This window comes from Eptatretus burgeri, chromosome 17 (assembly GCF_056783735.1).
Source record: "Eptatretus burgeri isolate ZD-2024b chromosome 17, Ebu_testis_v1, whole genome shotgun sequence".
Taxonomy (NCBI): domain Eukaryota; kingdom Metazoa; phylum Chordata; class Myxini; order Myxiniformes; family Myxinidae; genus Eptatretus; species Eptatretus burgeri.
In genome coordinates this window covers 8,408,777-8,434,437 of record NC_140977.1, presented here as the reverse complement: position 1 = coordinate 8,434,437, position 25,661 = coordinate 8,408,777, and the positions used below count along the sequence as shown (strand labels likewise).

At 40.7% G+C, this 25,661-nt stretch overlaps 2 protein-coding genes and 1 pseudogene across 2 annotated transcripts; 1 reads left to right on the top strand and 2 right to left on the bottom strand.

The window, feature by feature from the left end:
• Nucleotides 1-6,354: 6,354 nt before the first annotated feature.
• Nucleotides 6,355-7,293, bottom strand: LOC147009220 (uncharacterized). Its single transcript, XM_085861656.1, has 3 exons — nt 7,225-7,293; nt 6,846-7,068; nt 6,355-6,765 (listed from the first exon to the last, which is right to left on the bottom strand). Exons 2-3 carry the CDS (start codon nt 7,021-7,023, stop codon nt 6,467-6,469), a joined length of 477 nt encoding a protein of 158 aa, XP_085717782.1. The 5' UTR covers nt 7,024-7,068; nt 7,225-7,293; the 3' UTR covers nt 6,355-6,466.
• LOC147009219 (perilipin-2-like) lies at nt 7,061-18,421 on the bottom strand (annotated as a pseudogene).
• A 4,710-nt stretch (nt 18,422-23,131) lies between these two features.
• Nucleotides 23,132-25,194, top strand: LOC147009218 (perilipin-2-like). Its single transcript, XM_085861173.1, has 5 exons — nt 23,132-23,287; nt 23,928-24,123; nt 24,230-24,312; nt 24,462-24,684; nt 24,790-25,194. Exons 1-5 carry the CDS (start codon nt 23,255-23,257, stop codon nt 25,086-25,088), a joined length of 834 nt encoding a protein of 277 aa, XP_085717299.1. The 5' UTR covers nt 23,132-23,254; the 3' UTR covers nt 25,089-25,194.
• The last annotated feature ends 467 nt before the right edge of the window (nt 25,195-25,661 follow it).

Genomic DNA, 25,661 nt, shown 5'->3' with positions numbered 1-25,661 from the left:
TCACAATCAGGAATTTCACCCAAATTATCATTTTATTTCACTCCGAGGATTTATTAAAACAATGATATTTACACAAACATGGAACATTCTCGATGTTTCCACGTGACTCCGTTTATGTTTTTTATTCCAATCTTGTCATCATCAACATATTTAACAAAACCCGCACACGGCAAGTGGTCGTTTGGCCCACTATACCTGTACCTGCTCAGGACAGGTGATCGTTTGGCCCACTATACCTGCAGCTGCTCATGGCAGATGGTCGTTTGGCCCACTATACCTGTGCCTGATCATGGCAGATGGTCGTTTGGCTCACTATACCTGTGCCTGCTCATGGCAGGTGGTCGTTTGGCCCACTATACCTGGACCTGCTCACGGCAGGTGGTCGTTTAGCCCGCTATACCTGTGCCTGCTCACGGCCGGTGGTCGTTTGGCCCACTATACCTTTGCTTTAGTAATTGTCTGACGTGGAATGTATGAACCCATTCGGACCAAACACCTTCAAACAGCATCTGGACCCGTTCAACATCTCCAGGACAGGGAACCGGCACACATTGGCCTTCTCCTTTCGAGGGGATTTTCATGTTCACAACTTCATGCAGGCGAGACAACCGGCTTTACGTCCCTAAATGTTCTCAGAGTGGGACTTGATGTCTCTGATTTGATGATTTATTTTATAAAATCCAAATGTGAATTTGAATGTGATGTGTGGAATGATTCCCACATGAGTGCAATTTGTGGGAAAAAAAATAAGTAACTGTCTTATCCAGATCTGGATTCGGATCTTCACTAAAACGGAATCAATTCTTCCTCGTGGCTCTCCCAACCTGCCCCCCAAGTTTCGTCCGAATCGATCCAAAACTTTTTGAGAAATTGTGCGACATATCGTTTATGGCCCAATCTCTCAATGGTGAAGAATCACTGAAAAAGTTCTCAGATCCGGATATTCACCAAAATTAAGTGTTGTGATTGTTCTCCTTGGCCGGTCACCCACAAAAACGAAAAAAATTCAGAACGATTGCTTGAAAACTGTGGCCAAACATCATGTGACAAACAGACAGACACAGACAGACAGACAAACAGACAGACAGACAGACAGAAAAAAACAATCACTCGTAGAGCAACACTTGTCGAAACGGATCGGCAAGTCATGGAGCCGATACCTCCGAGAGGTTGGACAATTTACATTTTGTATCCCACTGATAGGAAGGAGGAAACCAAAATCCAATCGGCTTGTTCTCGTTACCGAACCAACTCCTCCACCTCATTTTGTCACAAGTCGTCCACAACTTTTGGAGATATCATGCTTCACATTGTTTTTGGCCCTATCTCTCAATGGTGAAGAATCACTCAAAAAAATTCTCAGGTCCGGATGCAGATCTGGATGTTCACCAGAATTAAGCGTTGCCCTCCTTGGCTGGTCACCACACAAAAAATTTCAGAAAAATTGCTTGAAAACTGTGGCCAGACAAAAAACAAACAGACAGACACACAAACAAATGCAACAGACCAACATACTTGTATTGGTGAAATTTTTGTTGCCAAGTAAAAAACAAACAGAATAACAAATCGACCCACGAATATACTTGAAAAATCTTCGACGTTGAAATTTCAACAAACAAACGGATAAACAAACACCAGAGAAACAAACAGACAGACAGGGATGAAAATATAACCTCCTTCCACCCTCGGTGACGGAGATAAAAAGAAAAACAAAAAGAAAAATAAGTTTTCAAACGGAGTCAAATCACGCGGTTTCAACACCAAAAGAGCCAGATTTCCTGGAATTAAATTATCATAAACAGTGACAGCCATATTGGATTGATGCAAATAAAGGGCAAATGCCATCAAAAAGTTGCTCATTTAAAAAAAACTTCTCCTGAATGTGGAGATTATTTTAAAACTTTAGATAATTCAAAAATTCAATCCAGAAGGTGCAAAATAATGTTCTGAAGTTGAACATGTGTAATAGTGGCGGCCATCTTGGATTTATGGAAATTAGGGACGTGTAAGTGCTGAGTGATCACTTCATGATGACTTTATACTCTCATAAATCCACCCCAAACCCACCTCCTTCAAATTCCCTGCATTCCTTCATGAAAATCCCTGTGGTGTCTATCTTGTATTCCCCGTGTTCCCCGCCCCATCCATCTCCCTTCCACAGATCTCCTAATGTCTCTGTTCCTCACTGTTTTGTCCTTCCCTCTCCCACCCCTCTTTTCTCAAGCCCCCGTTGCTGTACATTGTGTGTTAGCTCTCATACGAGCCTCGACAAGGTAAACAAAAAAAGAAAAATGTGTTGGAACAAGTAGAAAACACAGAAAGCATCACTTTGGCTTTAAATCCATGTCTGTATGTTCTTCATTCACAAAGTTATTTCCAGTTCTTAATTTTTTAAAGGACTTTAAAGAAAATTCAGCATAACCATGGAAACGGCTGAAAAACAATGATAAACCCAAAATATTTTTAGCCAACAATCCATTTCAGAAATGTTACGCATCGATGAATTGAAAAATAAATAAATACATGATAAAAAAAACAGAGGTTGGCCTTTGTTCTACCTTAGGTAGACATACCCCCTTCAAAGGCCCCTTTGATGTCTCCACATTATTTGCTTCTCTGGAATTCATATTCCAGATAAGGTATTGTCATCACGAACCGTCTGTCCATCCATCCGTCCATATTCTTTTTCAACTTCGCCAACCCAACCGCTGGGCTGAAACGGCAGAGATTTCACAGCAACGTTCCTCTCCTTCCTGGCAACAGAGATTGCAAACCTCGTTCTGGTCACAAGACTTTAGGTCAAAATGGCTGACAGAGTAAATTTCTTCACAAATCTTCTCCGCCAGACAAAACAGTCAGAACGCTACCAAATTTGGGTTACAACATTTGGATATGGTCCTGATGTTAAATTGTGGAGGCCATGTTTATCAAGTGATTGGAAGTGTGTCAAAATGGCGGTCACACAAATTCCTTCCAAAATCTTCTCCAACCCCACCAGTCAGAATGCTTCCAAATTTGGGTAACAACATTAAGCCAGGGTAGGGATCTTAAATTGCGGAGGTCATGCCGATCACATGACCGGAAATGTGTCAAAATGGCGGTCACACAAATTCCTTCCAAAATCTTCTCCAAACCCACCAGTCAGAATGCTTCCAAATTTGGGTTACAACATTAAGCCAGGGTAGGGATCTTAAATTGCGGAGGTCATGCCGATCACATGACCGGAAATGTGTCAAAATGGCGGTCGTGCAAATTCCTTCCAAAATCTTCTCCAAACCCACCAATCAGAATGCGACAGAATTTGGGTTACAATATCAGGTCAGCGTTGGGATGTTAAATTGCGCAACTCATGCCGATCATGTGACCGAAAGTGTGTCAAAATGGCCGACAATCAATTGTTTAGAAAATAATGTAAATTCCTTTAACAATCTTCTTCTGCAAGCCCACCCATCAGAATCCAACCAAATTTGGATTAAAACATTAGAACACATGCCTCGTGTTGGCTTCATAGCTCGTGGTGAGTGGTGGGCTTAGTATCCGAGGATCCTGAGTGCGAATCCTGCTTGGATGTTGAAGTAATACGAGGTGGGGTTGATTCAACCTGTCATCCATCTGAGGTGGGCAAAATGAGTGCCAGCATGCTGGTATCCTATGTCGAATTGGCGATTCATCCAGGATTGTGCCCAATAACCCAGGGGACTGCTGAGGCAGCACCAACGCTCTGCACAGAGTATGGTCCCAATGGATGGATGGATTACAACACACTCCTGATGTTAAAATGCAGAGGCCATGTTGATCACATCACCCGAAGTTTGTCAAAATGGCCAACTTCGTCAATTTTTGGGAAACCGCATAAATTCCTTCAAAAATCTTCGAGACCCTCCAGTCAGAATGCTACCAAATCTTGGTGACATTGGGTTAGGATTGTAATGCTAAATTGTGGAGGCTGTGCTGATCACATGGTCAGAAGTGTGTCAAAATGGAGGTCGTGCAAATTCCTTCCAAAATTTTCTTCTCCAGACTGACAAAGTTTGGATTATTACATTAGACCAGGGTAGGGATGCTAAATTGCCAGTCATGTCAATCACTTGACCAGAAATGTGTCAAAATTGCCTAATTTTATCAATTTGGGGGGCGTGGGGGGATATATAAATGACTTCAAAAATCTTCTAATCCAGACCCAACAGTCAGAATGCTGCCAAATTTGGGTGATAACATTCGGCCAGGGCCCAGTGGTCCAATTATCTTTCCCACGTGATTTTGGGTGTTTATTCCTTTTTAAATTTATTTTCTCTGTAACAGCCTGAGTGAGACATAAAATTTTCAACATGAGTGACTCATATAGATTTTTCAGTGATAATTGTGAAGCCATAGGTCATTTGGTGTTGCAGCCATGTTGTAAAAGAAAAACATTGGACCTCTGTCTGAAACTGCTCCATGGGAATTTTTTTTTTTTTACTCAGAACATGTCAAAAACTCCCCATTGAGAAAGATTTATGTCATAGGTGCCTTCATTATGTCACTTCTGCCAGTTGAAGGCTTTATCTGATAAGTATAGATGTGATGTCTTGCACCATTGGTAGAATTTAAATTCGCCCTCGAATTGGGTAGTGGATCATGTTAAGTTTCATCGGACCAGGTGGCTCTTTCTATCCAAGATGGCCACCAAACCATGTGACTTGTGACATAATTTTTAGCGTATATGCAGGCATGGAGTTCGATGATATTTGCCAAGTTTGGCTTTGGTTGGGTAAGTGATTCCAGAGAAAACAATTAATTTTTTTTCAATCCAATATGGCTGCCAAACCATCTGACCATCAATTATTCATGAACTAATTTATATCCACCAACCAACGAGAATACGTGAGTGAAGTTTCCCCTTGATTTGACCAGCTGTTCTGGAGAAGATGTTTGAAGGTTTTTGGGTAAATTCAATATGGCCACCAAACCATGTGATCTATCAATTAGAAATTAACAAACTTGTAAAATAATGTCTTGGGGAAAGTGTGCATGAAGTTTTGCCAAAATCTGTCCACCCATTCTGGAGAAGAATTTAAAAATTTATCAATATTCAATCCAATATGGCTGACAATCCCTATGACTTATGACATCATAAATTTTCATTCTCCCTCCAAGCCGGTAGGGAAGCATGCATGTGAAGTTTCGTGTTAATCGGTTGAGGTTCATTTCTCTCTCTAACATGGCCGCCAAACCATGTGATGACATAATTTTTTTTACCATGCATGTCACCATGGTGTTAGATACTTGCAAAGTCTCGCTTCGATTGGTTGTCATTCCAGAGAAAATATATAGTTTTCTTCAATCCAATACGGCTGACAAACCATGTGATCTATTAATTATTCTTTTGCAAGCTTATATTCCCTCCCAAAGGAGAATACCTTTTTGATGTTTCTCCTTGATCTGACCAACCATTCTGGAGATGTTTGAGGGTAAATTCAATATGATCATCAAACCATATTATATCAATTAAAAATTAACAAACTTGTAATAGGATGTTATGGGGATGTGTGTGTGTGTGCAAAGTTTCACCTTAATCTGTCTTGCCATTTTGAAGATTAAAATAATTCATTTTTTTTCAAAACAATATGGCTGCCGAACAGTCACCGATGACGTCAATTTTTTTCCTCCGACTGAATTGTTGCGTAGATGACGCTCAAGAAATCTCAAATCATTCCCACGCAGCAGTCAAATTTACCAAGACACCGCTTCAGTCAAAAAAAAAAAAAAAAAAAAAAAAAAAAAAAAAAAAAAGTTCCTCTGGGGAATTCATTAACATGTGTGAAGTGACATTTTTCCATTACACGGTTTGAGACAGAGTTGAAGTTTTTGGGGGTTTATATATATATATATATATTTTTTTTTTTCACGATGTCGGCCGTACCAAGCCACCTGAGATGTCAATCAAGTCCGCTATCAAATGATACATACGATGGTGAAAATATTTTGTCAGACTTGGGGTTCGAGAATTTTAAGCCAAAAATCTGCAACGGAAGAACAAAAACAGAAGGATAAACAATTTAGGTTACTCAGTCCATTACACTGGATACCATAAAAAAAATAATAATAAAACTCCAAATCCACAAATTAAAAGTCAGTCGAGATCATCTCTCCTTCCCTCAAATGACCATCTTTCCCTTTTTTTTCTTTTTGCTTCTTCAGGTTCGTCCTGACTTCAATGCAGCGCTGCATTTGGTGTTCCATTTGAATTGGGAAAGGGGGGGGGGATTCACAAAAGGAATTCGGGTTTATCCAAGAATGACGGGCTGTTAAACCGAAACAGAATGACGGTCTGCATGACGAGAATGAATTGAGGACCAAAAACAAAAATCACTTTCAGCAAGAATTTTATTTCCATTACCAACAACCAGGAAACCCAATCCATTCAATTCAATGTGAAGCTGAACAAACAAACATTTACAGAATCAGAAATCAGCTGCAGAAATTCTCATTTGCTTTGTTTACCCAGAGCCTCTGCACCGCTCGATTTACAGATATCACCAGAGCGAGTGGAATCGGGGTTTTCCCCGTTCAACGGGGTCTTCTGCACCGAGTCGAACACCTTGTTGAGAGATTTCAGAATGCCGGTGAAACGGACACGACCGCTCTCTGCAGCAAGTTGGATCCCGGAAGAACTCTTCGTGAACAGCTCTCGCCCAGCCTTGCTTGATACAGCAAAGAGCAGACGGTAAAAGTCAAGAGCCGAGGAGCTTGGTATGACAACTTTCTCTTCCTTACTCTCACCTTCTGTAGGATGTACAAGTGTTAGTCTCGACAGAAGTATGAAAAATAAAAAACAGCATCATGTCCACACTTCACAAACTTACCTGTCTGTTCTTGTGGCAGGTATCCATCCACTTGAGAAAGCATCGAATCTGCACCACACATGACCACCTGTCCAAACTTTGTTTTCAGGAGAGAGTCTGTACCGTCTAACACGGCCTGCTTGGATCTCTCCAAAACCGCTCCGACCTGAGACTTGGACCAATCCAGAAGGACCCCCATTTGTTTTTGGGCATTTTCTAAGTTCTTCTTCACATCATCAAGAACCTGCGGACAAGGACATGTCCATCAATTACTGCACAGAGGAACATTTAAATTAGAAGATTCATTTATTTCTCCAGTTGTAAACAGACATACACACGTCTCCACCAAATTACATTTCACTGCAGAAAGATTCACAATCACTTCCCACATTCCCCGTACCTTGTTGGCATGTTGCTGCAAGATCGGGACCTTCGCTTCCACAAGATCCAGACCCCGGCAAGCGAGCTCGTCAATAAACTTAACTGAGAATAGATGGGAAAAAATAAAAACAAAAAAGTCCACAAAGTTAAAATTAAAAATAAATATATAAACAGAATTTCAGACACGTCCGATGTGCACAGAATCACTCACTCTGTGGATGAAGAATCCTGGCGATTGGTTGGATCCCACTGGAGACGATCACAGCTGCTCCCCTAACTCCCTGTTCCACCATATTACCCACAGAGAGAAAAACAGGCCGAGACTCCTTCCCTCTCTTGTAGGACTGAACCAACTCATCCACGGCAGAACTGAACAACGGGAGTGAATACAATCTCTGCACCACATTCTGTGGACAAGAACGAGGTTAACACAATGAGGATCTCATTCTGAAACAGCAAGGGATTAAACTTTAATATTCTTGTGAAAAGATCTGATCCTGGGAATCAAACTAAGCCACAACCTCACCTTATCAGTACAGGTTACATGAACATCCATCATTTAGTTTGTGCCTTTACACCTCAGAGCAAACAAGCAGAGACTCATCAGGAAACACAATGGAACACGAGCTCAGCAACCTCACACATTGAACATCATGTCTTCTGCATTCACTCACACTGTCATTTGTATATATATATATATATATATATATATATATATATATATATATATATATATATATATATATATATATATATATATATTCTGTATATGTGTGTGCAAGAAAAACGCTGCCTATTCTACCTTGAAATAGAGAAACGTTTGTTGGAGGAAAATAAAATGAAACCAGCACAGAGTAAAACCACCAGAACACTGGCTCAACTGGTCCACTTCCATGTTTTTTATTATTCATTTTAAACTGTTAAAGTACACAATGTGTGGAAACAACAATGTAAAATAGAGAACAAAAAATAATTTATCCACAGTCACATCTCTCAAATTACAAAAACTACAGTGTGAGTTACACGTACCATGTGCTGGGGCCTCATGGGGTGTGAATGGACCGGGTACCTCCCAATAACTTGGTGGTGGCAAAGAGTTTTACAATTAACAAATTTAATTTAGTTACAACGTTACTTGCTCACACTAAGTGTGGTTTTGTGATGATCTTCAAAGTAAGTTTACGTTAATGATTTTTGGTCATATTTTTTTTTCTCCAGATACATTGACCCTGCAGTGGTTGGGGAAGTACGTGGGGTACAGTTTAAAATATATATATATATATATATATATATATATATATATATATATATATATATATATATATATTTATATATAAATATCGCTACAAATGTTTCAGGACATCAATCATTTTAACACCTCGTACTTCAATTTTGAAATCAATTATATTTACATTTCTCTTGAAAATTGATCTTTGAACCTCTTGATACTGTGTGGGTTCGGGAACTACGACACGAGCCCAATGGTTTTGTGACATTGGCACAACAACGGCCAACATTGTAAAGTTATCTGGACCTGCACAAAGATAATCACACACACACACACACACACACACACACACACACACACACACACACACACAAACACAATTTGTTTTTTTGTTTTTATAACATCACGAATCTCAGCACCAAACACTGTTGGGCCATATTAAAAAGTTTGCTATACAAATGAGGGATTAGTAGATTAATGGAGGATGGGGATTCAAACCTTCAGAACATTCACATGAACCTTTTGGATTGAAATTGGATGTTGAAACAAACCACAACTTCAGGGTGTAACACAAACAGGAAGGGCCCAAACCCCAACCCACCACACCTGTACATCAGTTCACCTCCATTAAAACGTTTCAACAATTCAAACGAATCATATTTAAATCCCCGGGGATTTGCTCAAGTTATCCCAACTAATCAGATTCGAACTCGAAGTCGAACTCCATCCACCAGGTTCAGATGAAGAACCAACGAACCCACCTTGGTACCGACGGTCTGAACCTCCACGGCCATTACGTTCAAACCGAGAACCGTTTAACGGGGAGAGAAACGGGGAGGATTACCTGGACCAACAAGGGTTAAATCAAGGTGAGAACCACCAAGTGGGGACCGGGAACCTGAATCACGGAACAGAGAAGGGAAGGACAAAACGAACGAATGAATTTCTTACCTTTTTATACAAGAAACACGAACACCTGCTCCTCTGACGTCACAACGGTACGCACTCACAATCATTAATTTCACCCAAATTATCATTTTATTTCATCCTGAGGATTTATTAAAACAATGATATTTTCACAAACATGGAACATTCTAGATGTTTCCACGTGACTCCGTTTATGTGTTTTATTCCAATCTTGTCATCATAAACATGTCAAAGAAAACCCGAACACGGCAGGTGGTCATTTGCCCACGAGACCTGCACCAGCTGATGGCAGGTGGTCGTTTGGCCCACTATACCTGTACCTACACACGGCAAGTGATCGTTTGGCCCGTTTTACCTGTGCTTGCTCACGGCAGGTTGTGGTTTGGTCCCCCATACCTGTGCTTTATCGATTTTCTGTCGTTCAATGTATGAATCCATTCCCACAAAACACCTTCAAACAGCATATGGACCGGTTCAACATCTCCAGGACAGGGAACCGGTACACATTGGCCTTCTCCTTTCGAATGGATTTTCATGTGCACAACTTCATGCAGACGAGACAACCGGCTTTACGTCCCTCAATGGCCTCAGAGTGGGACTTAATGTCTCTGATTTCATGATTCATTCAATAAAATCTCAATGTGAATTTGAATGTGATTTGTGGAATGATTACATCATCTCTGTGAACAAGAGTTGTTTCTGTTATTATTTAATTCATAAAGATGTTCAAGGTAACACATACGACAGGTGGACACGTCTTCCTTCCCGCTCGCCAAGCAGTTTGCTTAAGTCAAAGGTCTCAAGGAAACATTCCAACTGAACAGAGTGTTCAACACTTCTTTCCAACATGGCAGTTTGCATGGAAGTAGTCAAGATGAGAAGGGCACTCGGTGGAGTACATACCTCCATCACGTAATACCTGATCCACGAGAACATGTCGAGCCCAATACATGTTTGAAATATCATGTTACACAGGACTATATTTTTTTTGGCCCGATCTCTCAATGGGGAAGAATCAGTTAAAAAGTTTTCAGATCCGGATATTCACCAAAATTAAGCATTGTTATTGTTCTCCTTGGCCGGTCACCGACAACACAAAAAACAAATTTAGAACGATTGCTTGAAAACTGTGGCCATACATCGTGTGACAAAGAGACAGACAGACAAACAGACGGACAGAAAAAAACAATCACTCCTAGAGCCACACTTGTCGAAACGGATCGGCATGTCATGGAGCCGATACCTGCACCAGTTTGGACAATTTACATTTTGTATCCCACTGATAGGAAGGAGGAAACCAAAATCGAATCGGCTTGTTCTCCTTACCAAACCAACTCCTCCACCTCATTTTGTCACACGTCGTCCACAACTTTTGGAGATATCACATACATTGTTTTTGGCCCTATCTCTCAATGGTGAAGAATCACTCAAAAAAATTCTCAGATCCGGATGTTCACCAGAAATAAACGTTTCCGTCCTTTGCTGGTCACCACACACAAAACATTTCAGAACGATTGCTTGAAAACTGTGGTCAGACAAAAAACAGAGACAGACAGATACAAACTTATGCAACAGACCAACAAACTTGGGGAAATTTTTTTTGCCAAGTAACAAACAGACAGAATAACAAATCGACCGACAAATATACTTGAAAAATCTTCGATATTGAAATTTCAACAAACAAACAAACAAACACCAGAAAAACAAACAGACAGACAGGGATGAAAATATAACCTCCTTCCACCCTCGGTGGTGGAGATAAAAAGAAAAAGAAAAAGAAAAATAAGTTTTCAAACGGAGTCAAATCATGCGGTTTCAACACGAAAAGAGCCAGATTTCCTCAAATTTAATTATCATAAATGGTGACAGCCATATTGGATAGATGCAAATAAAGGGCAAATGCTATCAAAGAGTTGCTCATTTAAAAAAACTTCTCCTGAATGTGGAGATTATTTTAATACTTTAGAGAATTCAAAAATTCCATCCAGAAGGTGCAAAATAATGTTCTGAAGTTGAACATGTTTCATAGTGGCGGCCATCTTGGATTTATGGAAATTAGGGACGTGCAAGTGCTGAGTGATTACTTCATGATGACTTTATACTCCATAAATCCACCTCAAACCCACTTCCTTCAAATTCCCTGCTTTCCTTCCTGAAAGTCCCTGTAATATCCATATTGTATATCCCATGTTCCATGCCCCATCCCTCTCCCTTCCACAGATCTCCTAATGTCTCTGTTCCTCTCTGTTTTGTCCTTCCCTCTCCCACCCCTCTTGTCTCAAGCCCCCCTTGCTGTGCATTGTGTGCTAGCTCTCATACGAGCCTCGACAAGGTATACAAAAAAGAAAAATGTGTTGGAACAAGCAGAAAACACAGAAAGAATAATTTTGGCTTAAATCCACGTCTGTATGTTCTTCATTCGCAAAGTTATTTCCATTTCTTAATATATTTAAAGACTTAAAAGAAAATTCAGCATAACCATGCAAACGGCTGAAAAACAAAGATAAACCTAAAATATTTTTAGCCAACAATCCATTTCATAAATGTGACGCATCGATGAATTGAAAAAAATAAATAAATACATGATAAAAAACAGAGGTTGGCCTTTGTTCTACCCGATGTAGACATACCCCCTTCAAAGGCCCCCTTGATGTCTCCACATTATTTGCTTCTCTGGAATTTATATTCCAGATAAGGTATTGTCATCGTGAACCATCTGTACGTCCATCCGTCCATATTCTTTTTCAACTTCGCCAACCCAACCGCTGGGCTGATACGGCAGAAATTTCACAGCAACGTTCCTCTCCTTACTGGCAACAGGGATTGCAAACCTCGTTCTGGTCACAAGACTTTCGGTCAAAATGGCCGACAGAGTAAATTTCTTCACAAATCTTCTTCGCCAGACAAAACAGTCAGAATGCTTCCAAATTTGGGTTACAACATGAGGCCGGGGTCGGGATGTTAAATTGTGGAGGTCATGCCCATCACATAACCGGAAATGTGTCAAAATGGCGGTCGTGCAAATTCCTTCCAAAATCTTCTCCAAACCCACCAGTCAGAATGCTTCCAAATTTGTGTTACAACATTAGGCCAGGGTAGGGATGTTAAAATACGCAACTCATGTTTATCATGTGACCGGAAATGTGTCAAAATGGCAGTCACACAAATTCCTTCAAAAATCTTCTCCAAACCGACCAATCAGAATGCTACAGAATTTGGGTTACAATATCACGTCAGCGTAGGGATGTTTAATTGTGCAACTCATGCCGATCATGTGACCGAAAGTGTGTCAAAATGGCCGACAATCAATTGTTTCGAAAATCATGTAAATTTCTTCAACAATCTTCTTCTCCAGGCCCACCAGTCAGAATGCAACCAAATTTGGATTAAAACATTAGAACACATGCCTGATGTTGGCGTAATAGCTCGTGGTGAGTGGTGGACTTGGTATCTGAGGATCCTGAGTTAGAATCCTGCTTGGATGTTGAAGTAATACGAGGTTTGGTTCATTCAAACTGTCATCCTTCTGACGTTGGCAAAATGAGTGCCAGCATGCTGGTATCCTGCGTCGAAGTGGCGATCCATCCAGGATTGTGCCCAATAACCCAGGAGACTGTTGAGGCAGCACCACCGCTCTGCACAGAGTATGGTCCCAATGGATGGATGGATTACAACACACTCCTGATGTTAAAATGAAGAGGCCATGTTGATCACATGACGCGAAGTTTGTCAAAATGGCCAACTTCGTCAATTTTTGGGAAACCGCAAAAATTCCTTCAAAAATCTTCGAGAACCACCAGTCAGAATGCTACCAAATCTTGGTGACATTAGATTAGGATTGTAATGCTAAATTGTGGAGGCTGTGCTGGTCACATGGTCAGAAGTGTGTCAAAATGGTGGTCGTGCAAATTCCTTCCAAAATTTTCTTCTCCAGACCCACAAAATTTGGGTTATTACATTAGACCAGGGTAGTGATGCTAAATTGCCAGTCATGTCAATCACTTGACCAGAAATGTGTCAAAATTGCCTAATTTTATCAATTTGGGGGTCGGGGAGAGGGATATATAAATGACTTCAAAAATCTTCTTATCCAGACCCAACAGTCAGAATGCTGCCAAATTTGGGTGATAACATTCGGCCAGTGCCCAGTGGTCCAATTATCTTTCCCACGTGATGTTGGGTGTTTATTCCTTTTTAAATTCATTTTCTCTGTAACAGCTTGAGTGAGACACAAAATTTTCAACATGAGTGACTCATATAGATTTTTCAGTGATAATTGTGAAGCCATAGGTAATTTGGTGTTGCAGCCATGTTGGAAAAGAGAAACATTGGACCTCTGTCTGAAACTGCTCCATGGGAATTTTTTTTTATTTTTACTCAGAACATGTCAAAAACTCCCCATTGAGAAAGATTTATGTCATAGGTGCCTTCATTATATCACTTATGCCAGTTGAAGGCTTTATCTGATAAGTATAGATGTGATGTCTTGCGCCATTGGTAGAATTTAAATTCGCCCTCCAATTGGGTAGTGGATCATGTTAAGTTTCATCGGACCAGGTGGCTCTTTCTATCCAAGATGGCCACCAAACCATGTGACTTGTGCATAATTTTTATCGTATATGCAGGCATGGAGTTCGAAGATATTTGCCAAGTTTGGCTTTGGTTGGGTGAGAGATTCCAGAGAAAACAATTAATTTTTTTCAATCCAATATGGCTGCCAAACCATCTGACCATCAATTATTCATGAACTAATTTATATCCAACAACCAAGGAGAATACATGAGTGAAGTTTCCCCTTGATTTGACCAGCTGTTCTGGAGAAGATGTTTGAAGGTTTTTGGGTAAATTCAATATGGCCACCAAACCATGTGATCTATCAATTAGAAATTAACAAACTTGTAAAATAATGTCTTGGGGAAAGTGTGCATGAAGTTTTGCCAAAATCTGTCCACCCATTCTGGAGAAATTTTTTTATTAATATTCAATCCAATATGGCTGACAATCCCTATGACTTATGACATCATAAATTTTCATTCTCCCTCCAAGCAGGGAGGGAAGCATGCATGTGAAGTTTCGTGTTAATCGGTTGAGGTTCATTTCTCTCTCTAACATGGCCGCCAAACCATGTGATGACATAATTTTTTTTACCATGCATGTCACCATGGTGTTAGATACTTGCAAAGTCTCACTCCGATTGGTTGTCATTCCAGAGAAAATATATAGTTTTCTTCAATCCAATACGGCTGACAAACCATGTGACCTATTAATTATTCTTTAGCAAGCTTATATTCCCTCCCAAAGGAGAATACCTTTTTCAAGTTTCCCCTTGATCTGACCAACCATTCTGGAGATGTTTGAGGGTAAATTCAATATGATCATCAAACCATATTATCTCTCAATTATAAATTAACAAACTTGTAAAAGGATGTTATGGGGAATGTGTGTGTGCAAAGTTTCACCTTAATCTGTCTTGCCATTTTGAAGATTAAAATAATTTATTTTTTTTCAAAACAATATGGCTGCCGAACAGTCACCGATGACGTCAATTTTTTTCCCCCCGACTGAATTGTTGCGTAGATGACGCTCAAGAAATCTCAAATAATTCCCACGCAGCAGTCAAATTTACCGAGACACCACTTCACCAGTCAACAACAACAACAACAACAACAACAACAACAACAACAAAAGTGTTCCTCTGGGGAGTTCATTAACATGTGTGAAGTGACATTTTTCCGTTGCACGTTTGAGAGAAGTGAAGTTTTTTGGGGGTTTTATATATATATATATATATATATATATATGTATATATTTTTTCTTTTCAGGATGTCAGCCGTACCAAGCCACCTGTGATGTCAATCATCAAGTACGCTATCAAACGGTGGTTAAAATATTTTGTCAGACTTGGGGTTTGAGAATTTTAAGCTAAAAATCTCCATCGGAATAACAAAAACAGAAGAATAAACAATTTAGGTTACTCAGTCCATAACACTGGATACCATAAAAACAAATAAATAAATAAATAAAACTCCAAATCCACAAATTAAAAGTCAGTCGAGATCATCACTCCTCCCCTCAAATGACCATCTTTCCTTTTTTTTTTTGCTTCTTCAGGTTCGTCCTGACTTCAATGCAGCGCTGCATTTGGTGTTCCATTTGAATTGGGAAGGGGGGGGGGGGTTCACAAAAGGAATTCGGGTTTATCCAAGAATGACGGGCTGTTAAACCGAAACAGAATGAATTGAAGACCAAAAACCACTTTCAGCAAGAATTTTATTTCCATTACCAACAACCAGAAAATCCAATCCATTCAATTCAATGTGAAGCTGAACAAACAAACATTGACAGAATCAGAAATCAGCTGCAGACCTTCTCATTAGCTTTGTTTACCAGAGCCTCTGCACTGCTCGATTTACAGATATCACCAGAGCGAGTGGAATCGGGCTTTTCCCCGTTCAACGGGGTCTTCTGCATCGAATCGAACACCTTGAGAGATTTTAGAATGTCGGTTAAATAGACACGACCACTCTCTGCAGCAAGTTGGATCCTGGTCGAACTCGTCCTGAACAGCTCTCGCCCGGCCTTGCTTGATACAGCAAAGAGTCGACGGTAAAAGTCAAGAGCCGAGGAGCTTGGTAATGACAACTTTCTCTTCCTTACTCTCACCTTCTGCAGGATGTACAAGTATTAGTCTCGACAGAAGAACCAAAAAAAAAAAAGACAGCATCATGTCCACACTTCACAATCTTACCTGTCTGATCTTGTGGCAGGTATCCATCCACTTGAGAAAGCATCGAATCTGCACCAGACATGAGCACCTGTCCAAACTTGGTTTTCAGGAGAGTCTGTACCGTCCAACACAGCCTGCTTGGATCTCTCCAAACCCGCTCCGACCTGGGACTTGGACCAATCCAGAAAGACCCCCATTTGTTTTTGGGCATTTTCTAAGTTCTTCTGCACATCATCAAGAACCTGCAAACAAGGAAATGTCCATCAATTACTGCACAGTGGAACATTTAAATTACAGGATTCATTTATTTCTCCAGTTGAAAACAGACATTTTCACATCTCCACCAAATTACATTTCACTACAGAAATATTCACAATCACTTCCCCCATTCCCCATACCTTGTTGGCAGGTTGCTGCAAGATCGGGACCTTCGCTTCCACAAAATCCAGACCCCGGCAAGCGAGTTCGTCAACAAACTTAACTGAGAATAGATGGGAAAAAATAAAAACAAAAAAGTCCACACAGTTAAAGTTAAAAAATAAATATATAAACAGAATTTCAGACACGTCCGATGTGCACAGAATCACTCACTCTGTGGATGAAGAATCCTGGCGATTGGTTGGATCCCACTGGAGACGATCACAGTTACTCCCGTAACTCCCTGCTCCCCCATATTACCCACAGAGAGAAAAACAGGCCAAGACTCTTTCCCTCTCTTGTAGGACTGAACCAACTCATCCATAGCAGAACTGAACAACGGGAGTGAATACAATCTCTGCACCACATTCTGTGGACAAGAACGAGGTTAAAACAATGGACATTCTGAAACAGCAAGGGATTAACTTTTAATATCCTTGTGAAAAGATCTGATCCTGGGAATCAAATATCAAAGCCCCAACCTCACCTCATCAGTACAGGTTACATGAACATCCATCATTTAGTTTGTGCCTTTACACCTCAGAGCAAACAAGCAGAGACTCATCAGGAAACACAATGGAGCACGAGCTCGGCAACCTCACACATTGAACATCATGTCTTCTGTATTCACTCACACTGTGTCATGTATATGTACGTGTATGTGTAAGAAAATAAACGCTGCCCATTCTACCTTGAAGTAGAGAAACCTTTGTTGGAAGAAAATAAAATGAAACCAGCACAGAGTAAAACCACCAGCACACTGGCTCAACTGGTCCACTTCCATGTTTTTTATTTTTCATTTTAAACTGTTAAAGTTCACAAAGTGTGGAAACAACAATTTAAAATAGAGAACAAAAAATAATTTATACACAGACACATCTCTCAAATTACAAAAACTACAATGTATGTGACACGTACCATGTGCTGGGGCCTCATGGGGTGTGAATGGACCGGGTACCTCCCAATAACTTGGTGGTGGCAGAGAGTTTTACAATTTACAAATTTAATTTAGTTACAATGTGTTACTTGCTCACACTAAGTGTGGTTTTGAAAGTAAGTTTGCGTTAATGACCTTTGTTCATACTTTTTTTTTTTTTCTTCAGATACATTGACCCTGCAGTGGTTGGGGAGTTACATGTCGCACAGTTTAAAACATAAATATATATAGATACATATATATTAAATATCGATACAAATAATGTTTCAGGACATGAATCATTTTAACACCTCGTACTTTAATTTTATATTTCTAATGAAAATTGATCATTAAAGCTCTTGACAATGTGTGCGTTCGGGAACTACGACACCAGCCCAATGGTTTTGTGACAACAGCCAACATTGTGAAGTTATCTGGACCTGCACAATGAGGTAAACACACACACACACACACACACACACACACACACACACACACACACACACACACACACACACACACACACACACACACACACACACACACACACACACCTCTTTGAAGTATTGAATGAGCTTTTTTAGGTGGTATTTTTAACCACAAGAATCTGCTGTTTGTATAAACCATCACGAGTCTCATTAAACACTGTCAGGACAAATTAGAAAGGTTTGCTCTACAATGAGGGATTAGTGGATGAAAGGAGGATGAGGATTCAAACCTTCAGAGAACATTCACATGAACCGTTTAGATTGAAATTGGATGTTTAAACAAACCACAACTTTAGGGTGTAACACATACAGGAAGGACCCAAACCCCAACCCACCACACCTGTCCATCAGTTCACCTCCATTAAAACGTTTCAACAATTCAAACGAATCATATTTAAATCCCCGGCGATTTGCTCCAGTTATCCCAACTCGAACTCGAACTTGATCCACCAGGTTAAGATGAAGAACCAACGAACCCACCTTGGTACCGACGGTCTGAACCTCCACGGCCATTACGTTCAAACCGAGAACCGTTTAACGGGGAGAGAAACGGGGAGGATTACCTGGACCAACAAGGGTTAAATCAAGGTGAGAACCACTAGGTGGGGACCGGGAACCTGAACCACGGGACAGAGAAGGAAGGACAAAACGAACGGATTTTTTTACCTTTTTAAAACAAGAAACACGAACACCTGCTACTCTGACGTCACAACGGTGCGCACTCACAGTCAGGAATTTCACCCAAATTATCATTTTATTTCACTCCGAGGATTTATCAAAACAATGATATTTACACAAACGTGGAACATTCTAGATGTTTCCACGTGACTCCGTTTATGTGTTTTATTCCAATATTGTCATCATAAACATGTTCAAAAAACCCGCACACGGCAGGTGGTCAATTCGCCCACGAAACCTGCATCAGCCGATGGAAGGTGGTCGTTTGGCCCACTATACCTGTGCCTCCACACGGCAGGTGGTCGTTTGGCCCACTATACCTGTGCTTTATCAATTTTCTCACGTTCAATGTATGAACCCATTCCTCTCGAACTCCTTCAAACAGCATCTGCACCCGTTCAACATCTGCAAGACAGGGAACCGGTACACATTGGCCTTCTCCTTTCGAGGGGATTTTCATGTTCACAACTTCATGCAGACGAGACAACCGGCTTTACGTCCCTAAATGTCCTCAGAGAGGAACTTGATGTCTCTGTTTTCATGATTTATGTCATAAAATCTCAATGTGAATTTGAATGCGATTTGTGGAATGATTACGTCATCTCTGTGAGCAAGAGTTGTTTCTGTTATTATTTTATTAATAAAGATGTTCAAGGTAACACATACGACAGGTGGACACGTCTTCCTTCCCGCTCGCCAAGCAGTTTGATTTAGTCAAAGGTCTCAAGGAAACATTCCAACTGAACAGAGTGTTCAACACTTCTTTCTAACATGGCAGTTTGCATAGAAGTAGTCAAGATGAGAAGGGCACTCGGTGGAGTACATACCTTCATCACGTAATTCCTGATCCACGAGAACATATTATATTATGATCACGTTATACCTGATCCCAATACATGTTTGAAATATCATGTTATTCAGGACTATATAGTTTTTGGCCCGATCTCTCAATGGGGAAGAATTATTTAAAAATTAAATAACTGTCGTATCCAGATCAGAATTCGGATCTTCACCAAAACAGAATCAATTCTTCTTGGTGGCCGTCCCAACCTGCGGCCCCCCGCCCAAGTTTCGGCCGAATCCATCCATAACTTTTTGAGAAATTGTGTTATATATTGTTTATGGCCCGATCTCTCAATGGGGAAGAATCACTTAAAAAGTTCTCAGATCCGGATATTCACCAAAATTAATCACCAATCACCTAAAAATCACCACCAAAATTAATCACCAAAAAATCACCAAATTCACCGTTGTTATTGTCATCCTTGGCCGGTCACCGAAAACACAAAAAAATTCAGAACGATTGCTTGAAAACTGTGGCCAAACATCATGTGACAAACAGACAGACACACACACAGACAGACAAACAGACAGACAAAAAGACAGAAAAAACAATCACTCGTGGAGCCACACTTGTCTGAAACAACGGCACGTCATGGAGCCGATACCTCCACCAGGTTGGACAATTTAGATTTTGTATCCCACTGATGGGACGGAGGAAACCAAAATCGAATCGGCTTGTTCTCGTTTCCAAACCAACTCCTCCACCTCATTTTGTCACAAGTCGTCCACAACTTTTGGAGATATCACAAACATTGTTTTTGGCCCTATTTCTCAATGGTGAAGAATCACTCAAAAAAATTCTCAGATTCGGATCTGGATGTTCACCAGAAATAAACGTTGCCGTCCTTGGCTGGTCACCACACACAAAACATTTCAGCACAATTACTTGAAAACTGTGGCCAGACAAAAAACTAACAGACAGACACACAAACAAATGCAACTAACTATGTCAGAAAATTTATGCTTTTCTCATAAAACGCACAATAATGGTGCTTATCCGCTGTGCTATTTTTGAAATGGATTGTTGGCTAAAAATAATTTGGGTTTATCTTTGTTTTTCAGCCGTTTCCATAGTTATGCTCAATTTTCCTTTAAGTCTTTAAAAAAATGAAGAAATTGAAATAACTTTGCCAATGAAGGACATACAGACATGGATTTAAAGCCAAAATGATGCTTTCTGTGTTTTCTACTTGTTCAAACACATTTTTCTTTTCTTGTTTACCTTGTCGAGGCTCGTATGAGAGCGAACACACAATGTACAGCAAGGGGGGCTTGAGACAAGAGGGGTGGGAGAGGGAAGGACAAAACAGTGAGGAACAGAGACAGAAGGAGATCTGTGGAAGGGAGAGGGATGGAGCGGAGAACATGGGGAATACAAGATGGACACCACAGGGACTTTCAGGAAGGAAAGCAGGGAATTTGAAGGAGGTGGGTTTGGGGTGGATTTATGGAGTATAAAGTCATCATGAAGTGATCACTCAGCACTTCCACGTCCCTAATTTCCATCAATCCAAGATGGCCACCACTTTTACACATGCTCAACTTCAGAACATTATTTTGCACCTTTTGGATGGAATTTTTTTGAATTATCTAAAGTTTTAAAATAATTTACACATTCAGGAGAAGTTTTTTTTTGAAATGATCAACTTTTTGATCGCATTTGCCCTTTATTTGTATATATCCAATATGGCTGTCACAGTTTATGATCATTTAATTCGAGGAAATCTGGATCTTTTAGTGTTGAAACCGCGTGATTTGGCTCCGTTTGAAAACTTATTTTTCTTTTTCTTTTTCTTTTTATCTCCACCACCGAGGGTGGAAGGAGGTTTTATTTTCATCCCTGTCTGTCTGTTTGTTTCTCTGGTGTTTGTTTGTTTGTTTGTTGAAATTTCAATATCGAAGATTTTTCAAGTATATTCATCGGTCGATTTGTTGTTCTGTCTGTTTGTGACTTGGCAAAAAAAAAAATCGCCAAGTTTGTTGGTCTGTTCCGTTTGTTTGTGTGTCTGTCTGTTTGTTTTTTGTCTGGCCACAGTTTTCAAGTAATTTTGCTGAAATGTTTTGAGTATGGTGACCAGCCAAGGACGGCAACGCTTAATTCTGATGAAGATGCAGATCCGGATCCGGATTTGAGAATTTTTTGGAGTGATTCTTCCCCATTGAGAGATAGGGCCAAAAACAATATAGTCCTGGATAACATGATATTTCAAACATGTATTGGGCTCGATATCTTTTCGTGGATCAGGTATTACGTGATGGAGGTATGTACTCCACCGAGTGCCCTTCTCATCTTAACTACTTCCATGCAAACTGCCTTGTTGGAAAGAAGTGTTGAACACTCTGTTCAGTTGGAATGTTTTCTTGAGACCTTTGACTCAATCAAACTGCTTGGCGAGTGGGAAGGAAGACGTGTCCACCTGTCGTATGTGTTTCCTTGAACATCTTTATTAATTAAATAATAATAAAAACAACTCTTGTTCACAGAGATGATGTAATCATTCCACAAATCACATTCAAATTCACATTGAGATTTTATTCAATAAATCATGAAATCAGAGACATCAAGTTCCACTCTGAGGACATTTAGGGATGTAAAGCCGGTTGACTCGTCTGCATGAAGTTGCGAACATGAAAATCCCCTCGAAAGGAGAGGGCCAATGTGTACCAGTTCCCTGTCCTGCAGATGTTGAACGGGTGCAGATGCTGTTTGTCGGAGTTTGAGAGGAATGGGTTCAGACATTGAACGCGAGAAAATGGATAAAGCACAGGTATAGTGGGCCAAACGACCACTTGCCATGAGCAGGCACAGGTATAACGGGCCAAATGACCACTTGCCTGGAACAGGCACAGGTATAGTGGGCCAAACGACCACTTGCCATGAGCAGGCACAGTTATAGTGGGCCAAATGACCACTTGCCATGAGCATGCACAGGTATAGTGGGCCAAATGACCAATTGCCATGAGCAGGCACAGGTATAGTGGGCCAAACGACCACTTGCCATGAGCAGGCACAGGTATAACGGGCCAAATGACCACTTGCCTGGAACAGGCACAGGTATAGTGGGCCAAACGACCACTTGCCATGAGCAGGCACAGTTATAGTGGGCCAAATGACCACTTGCCATGAGCAGGCACAGGTATAGTGGGCCAAATGACCAATTGCCATGAGCAGGCACAGGTATAGTGGGCCAAACGACCACTTGCCATGAGCAGGCACAGGTATAGTGGGCCAAATGACCACTTGCCATGAGCAGGCACAGGTATAGTGGGCCAAATGACCAATTGCCATGAGCAGGCACAGGTATAGTGGGCCAAACGACCACTTGCCATGAGCAGGCACAGGTATAGTGGGCCAAATGACCACTTGCCATGAGCAGGCACAGGTATAGTGGGCCAAACGACCATCTGACATCAGCTGGAACAGGTATCGTGGGCCAAATGACCACCTGCCGTGTGCGGGTTTTCTTGAACATGTTTATGATTGCAATATTGGAATAAAACACATAAACGGAGTCTCGTGGAAACATCGAGAATGTTCCATGTTTGTGTAAATGTCATTGTTTTAATAAATCCTCCGGTTGAAATAAAATGATAATTTGGGTGAAATTCCTGATTGTGAGTGCGTACCGTTGTGACGTCAGAGTAACAGGTGTTCGTGTTTTTGTATAAAAAGGTAAAAATTCGTTCGTTTTGTCCTTTCCTTCTCTGTTCCGTGGTTCAGGTTCCCGTTCCACACCTGGTGGTTCTCACCTTGATTTAACCCTTGTTGCTCCAGGTAATCCTCCCCGTTTCTCTCCCTGTTAAACGGTTCTCGGTTTGAACGTAATGGCCGTGGAGGTTCAGACCGTCGATACCAAGGTGGGTTCGTTGGTTCTTCATCTGAACCTGGTGGATCGAGTTCGAGTTCGATTTCGATTTCGAATCTGATTAGTTTTGTAGTTTTCTCTTTTTTTTTTCTTTGTAGTTTTCTCACTTTGTAGTTTTTGTAATTTGAGAGATGTGTCTGTGTATAAATTATTTTTTGTTCTCCATTTTAAATTGTTGTTTCCACACTTTGTGAACTTTAACAGTTTAAAATGAATAAAAAACATGGAAGTGGACCAGTTGAGCCAGTGTGCTGGTGGTTTTACTCTTTGCTGGTTTCATTTTATTTTCCTCCAACAAAGGTTTCTCCACTTCAAGGTAGAATGGGCAGCGTTTATTTACTTTCACATACACATGACACATTGTGAGTGAATACAGAAGACATGATGTTCAATGTGTGAGGTTGCCGAGCTCGTGTTCCATTGTGTTTCCTCATGAGTCTCTGCTTGTTTGCTCTGAGGTGTAAAGGCACAAACTAAATGATGGATGTTCATGTAACCTGTACTGATAAGGTGAGGTTGGGGCTTTGATATTTGATTCCCAGGATCAGATCTTTTCACAAGGATATTAAAAGTTAATCCCTTGCTGTTTCAGAATGAGATTCTCATTGTTTAAACTTTGTTCTTGTCCACAGAATGTGGTGCAGAGATTGTATTCACTCCCGTTGTTCAGTTCTGCCGTGGATGAGTTGGTTCAGTCCTACAAGAGAGGGAAGGAGTCTTGGCCTGTTCTTCTCTCTGTGGGTAACATGGTGGAACAGGGAGTTACGGGAGTAACTGTGATCGTCTCCAATGGGATCCAACCAATCGCCAGGATTCTTCATCCACAGAGTGAGTGATTATGTGCACATCGGACATGTCTGAAATTCTGTTTATATATTTATTTTTAACTTTAACTTTGTGGACTTTTTTGTTATTTTTTCCCATTTATTCTCAGTTAAGTTTGTTGACGAACTCGCTTGCCGGGGTCTGGATCTTGCGGAAGCGAAGGTCCCGGTCTTGCAGCAACCTGCCAACAAGGTATGGGGAATGTGATTGTGAATCTTTCTGTTGTGAAATGTAATTTGGTGGAGACGTGTATATGTCTGTTTTCAACTTGAGAAATAAATGAATCTTGTAATTTAAATGTTCCACTGTGCAGTATTTGATGGACATTTACTTGTTTGCAGGTTCTTGATGATGTGAAGAAGAACTTAGAAAATGCTCAAAAACAAATGGGAGTCTTTCTGGATTGGTCCAAGTCCCAGGTCGGAGCGGGTTTGGAGAGATCCAAGCAGGCCGTGTTGGACGGTACAGACTCGCTACTGAAAACCAAGTTTGGACAGGTGGTCATGTCTGGTGCAGACTCCATGCTTTCTCAAGTGGATGGATACCTGCCACAAGATCAGACAGGTAAGATTGTGAAGTGTGGACATGATGCTGTTTCTTTTTTTTTTTTTTTTTTTTTTTTTTTTTTTGGAATACTTCTGTCGAGACTTGTGCTTGTACATCCTACAGAAGGTGAGAGTAAGGAAGAGAAAGTTGTCATACCAAGCTCCTCGGCTCTTGATTTTTACCGTCGGCTCTTTGCTGTATCAAGCAAGGCTGGCCAAGAGCTGTTCAGGAAGAGTTCTTCCGGGATCCAAGTTGCTGCAGAGAGTGGTCGTGTCTATTTAACCGACATTCTAAAATCTCTAAACAAGGTGTTCGACTCGATGCAGAAGACCCCGTTGAACGGGGAAAAGCCCGATTCCGCTCGCTCTGGTGATATCTGTACATCGAGCGGTGCAGAGGCTCTGGGTAAACAAAGCAAATGAGAGAAGGTCTGCAGCTGATTTCTCATTTTGCAAATGTTTGTTTGTGCAGCTTCACATTGGATTTCCTGGTTGTTGGTAATGGAAATAAAATTCTTGCTGAAAGTGATTGGTTTTTTTGGTCCTCAATTCATTCTCATCTCTGTTGTAATCTCGTCATTCAATTTGCCATCATACTGGTTCAGTTTAACAGCCCGTCATTCTTCGATAAACCTGAATTCCTTTTGTGAATCCCCCCCCTTCCCAATTCAAATGGAACACCAAATGCAGTGCTGTGTTGGTCAGGAGGAACCTGAAGAAGCAAAAAAAAAAAAAAAGGGAAAGCTGGTTATTTGAGGGGAGGAATGATGATCTCGACTGACTTAATTTGTGTCACATTCGTTAAGGCTGGTGGATGTGGAGTTTTTGAGTGGGCAGGAGTTAAATTTTTTTTATGGTATTGAGTAACCTCAATTGTTTGTGTTTTTCCGATGCAGATTTTTGGGTTAATTTTTTTTTTTTTTTGCTTAAAATTCTCAAACTCCAAGTCTGACAAAATATTTTCACCAAAGTATTTCTCGTTTGAGAGCGTACTTA